We start from the raw sequence: 1,227 nt of genomic DNA, 5'->3' as shown, positions 1-1,227 counted from the left end.
GTGGACGGTGAGAGCAGCTGGACGGTGGGCCTGACCCCCAGCCTGGTTCTCAGGTCCTCCACGGCTGTCCTCCTGGAACCTTCCCTCAGCGGCCCATGCCATGCTCTGTCACTGGCGGACGCATGGCCTCACACGGCATATCTGCACATGCCTTTCACCTGCTGGGGCTGCCGGCTCCCTCGGCCCCCGGCTCTGCCAGCTTGGGTGCCCTTCTTCCTGCAGCCCAGCCCAGCTGAACTGGTCCTCTGGGCCTCCCCTGGGACTCAACCCCTCCCCACGCTGCCTCCTGCTTCCCGTCTCTCTGCTGCCTGCTTCCTGGCAGCTCTGGAACACCCTCTCCATCTTTGGTTAGAATCTCCCTGTGGCCCCCCAGTCCGGCCCCCAGCTGCAGCTGTTTCTCTCCTGCCTCTCCCGGCCAAACGTCAAGAAAGAGCTGCCCGTGCTCTGTTTCCCCTCCTTCCACTCCCCGTGCCCCTTCTGTCCCCTCAGGTCACCACTGACCCCTTGTTGCTGGACCCTACAGCCCTCCCTTGATCTCACCGGCCTCGCCTCCTCTGGAAACCCATCCCCTGGCGTCCCTGGTTCTCCTTCTCTCTCTCAGGCCTCTCTGCTCTGCTCCCACACCCCAGCCTGTCTCTCGATGACCAGTGCCAGGGAGGACGCGGCCTGGGAGCTCTGGTCACTGGTGACAGCGCCTAGGTGGCTCCTTAAATGCATGTCCAGCTCCAGTCCAGCCATCTCCTCTGTTCCCGCTTCAGCTGGCCCAGGAAATGATCCCTGCGCATTGTACAGATGAGGAAACTGAGGTTTCCTGAGGGGGGTAGTAGGGAATGGGAACCCAGGTGCTGACTCTAAAAGAGCCCCCCGCTCTACAGCCTCCTGGTGGGAGGGAAAGAATTTCCCATCATGCTTCTCTCCCCACAAGGACTGGCTCAAGTTCCATCTAGCCAGGAGCCGAATGCAGTGGGCCGGGGGTGGGGTGGCAGCCTGTTCTCCAGTTACCTGGGGGGCTGCCACAGGCGCTGTGGGCAGGGCCCTTGGCTGGGTTGCCGTGAAGACTCATCTCGTTGCCGTGTCCCATCTGTACATGTCTGAGCACAGACTTCTCCACCCGGATGTCCTGGGGCCCCCAGGATCCAGCCAGGGGACCCTGAGTTGAGGGATCAGTGGGTGCCAGTGGAGGGAGGTAGAGGGGAGCCGAGGAGCCTGGCAGGGGACACAGAGACG

At 63.0% G+C, this 1,227-nt stretch overlaps 1 protein-coding gene across 3 annotated transcripts in view; it reads right to left on the bottom strand.

Annotated features, from left to right (window-relative positions):
• ZBP1 (Z-DNA binding protein 1) overlaps window positions 1-1,227 on the bottom strand; it is an 11,702-nt gene that overhangs the window by 3,585 nt on the left and 6,890 nt on the right. For all 3 annotated transcript variants that reach the window (XM_024750389.1, XM_024750391.1, XM_024750390.1), the window contains exon 6: window positions 1,004-1,206. In XM_024750389.1, coding sequence (XP_024606157.1) covers window positions 1,004-1,206 — 203 coding nt within the window. The remainder of the gene's footprint in view (window positions 1-1,003; window positions 1,207-1,227) is intronic.

The sequence above is a fragment of the Neophocaena asiaeorientalis genome, unplaced genomic scaffold, assembly GCF_003031525.2.
Source record: "Neophocaena asiaeorientalis asiaeorientalis breed wild unplaced genomic scaffold, Neophocaena_asiaeorientalis_V1.1 scaffold606, whole genome shotgun sequence".
In the NCBI taxonomy this organism is placed as follows: Eukaryota; Metazoa; Chordata; class Mammalia; order Artiodactyla; family Phocoenidae; genus Neophocaena; species Neophocaena asiaeorientalis.
The sequence above is the reverse complement of the archived record's forward strand: the minus strand, read 5'-3'. Positions and strand labels throughout refer to the sequence as shown.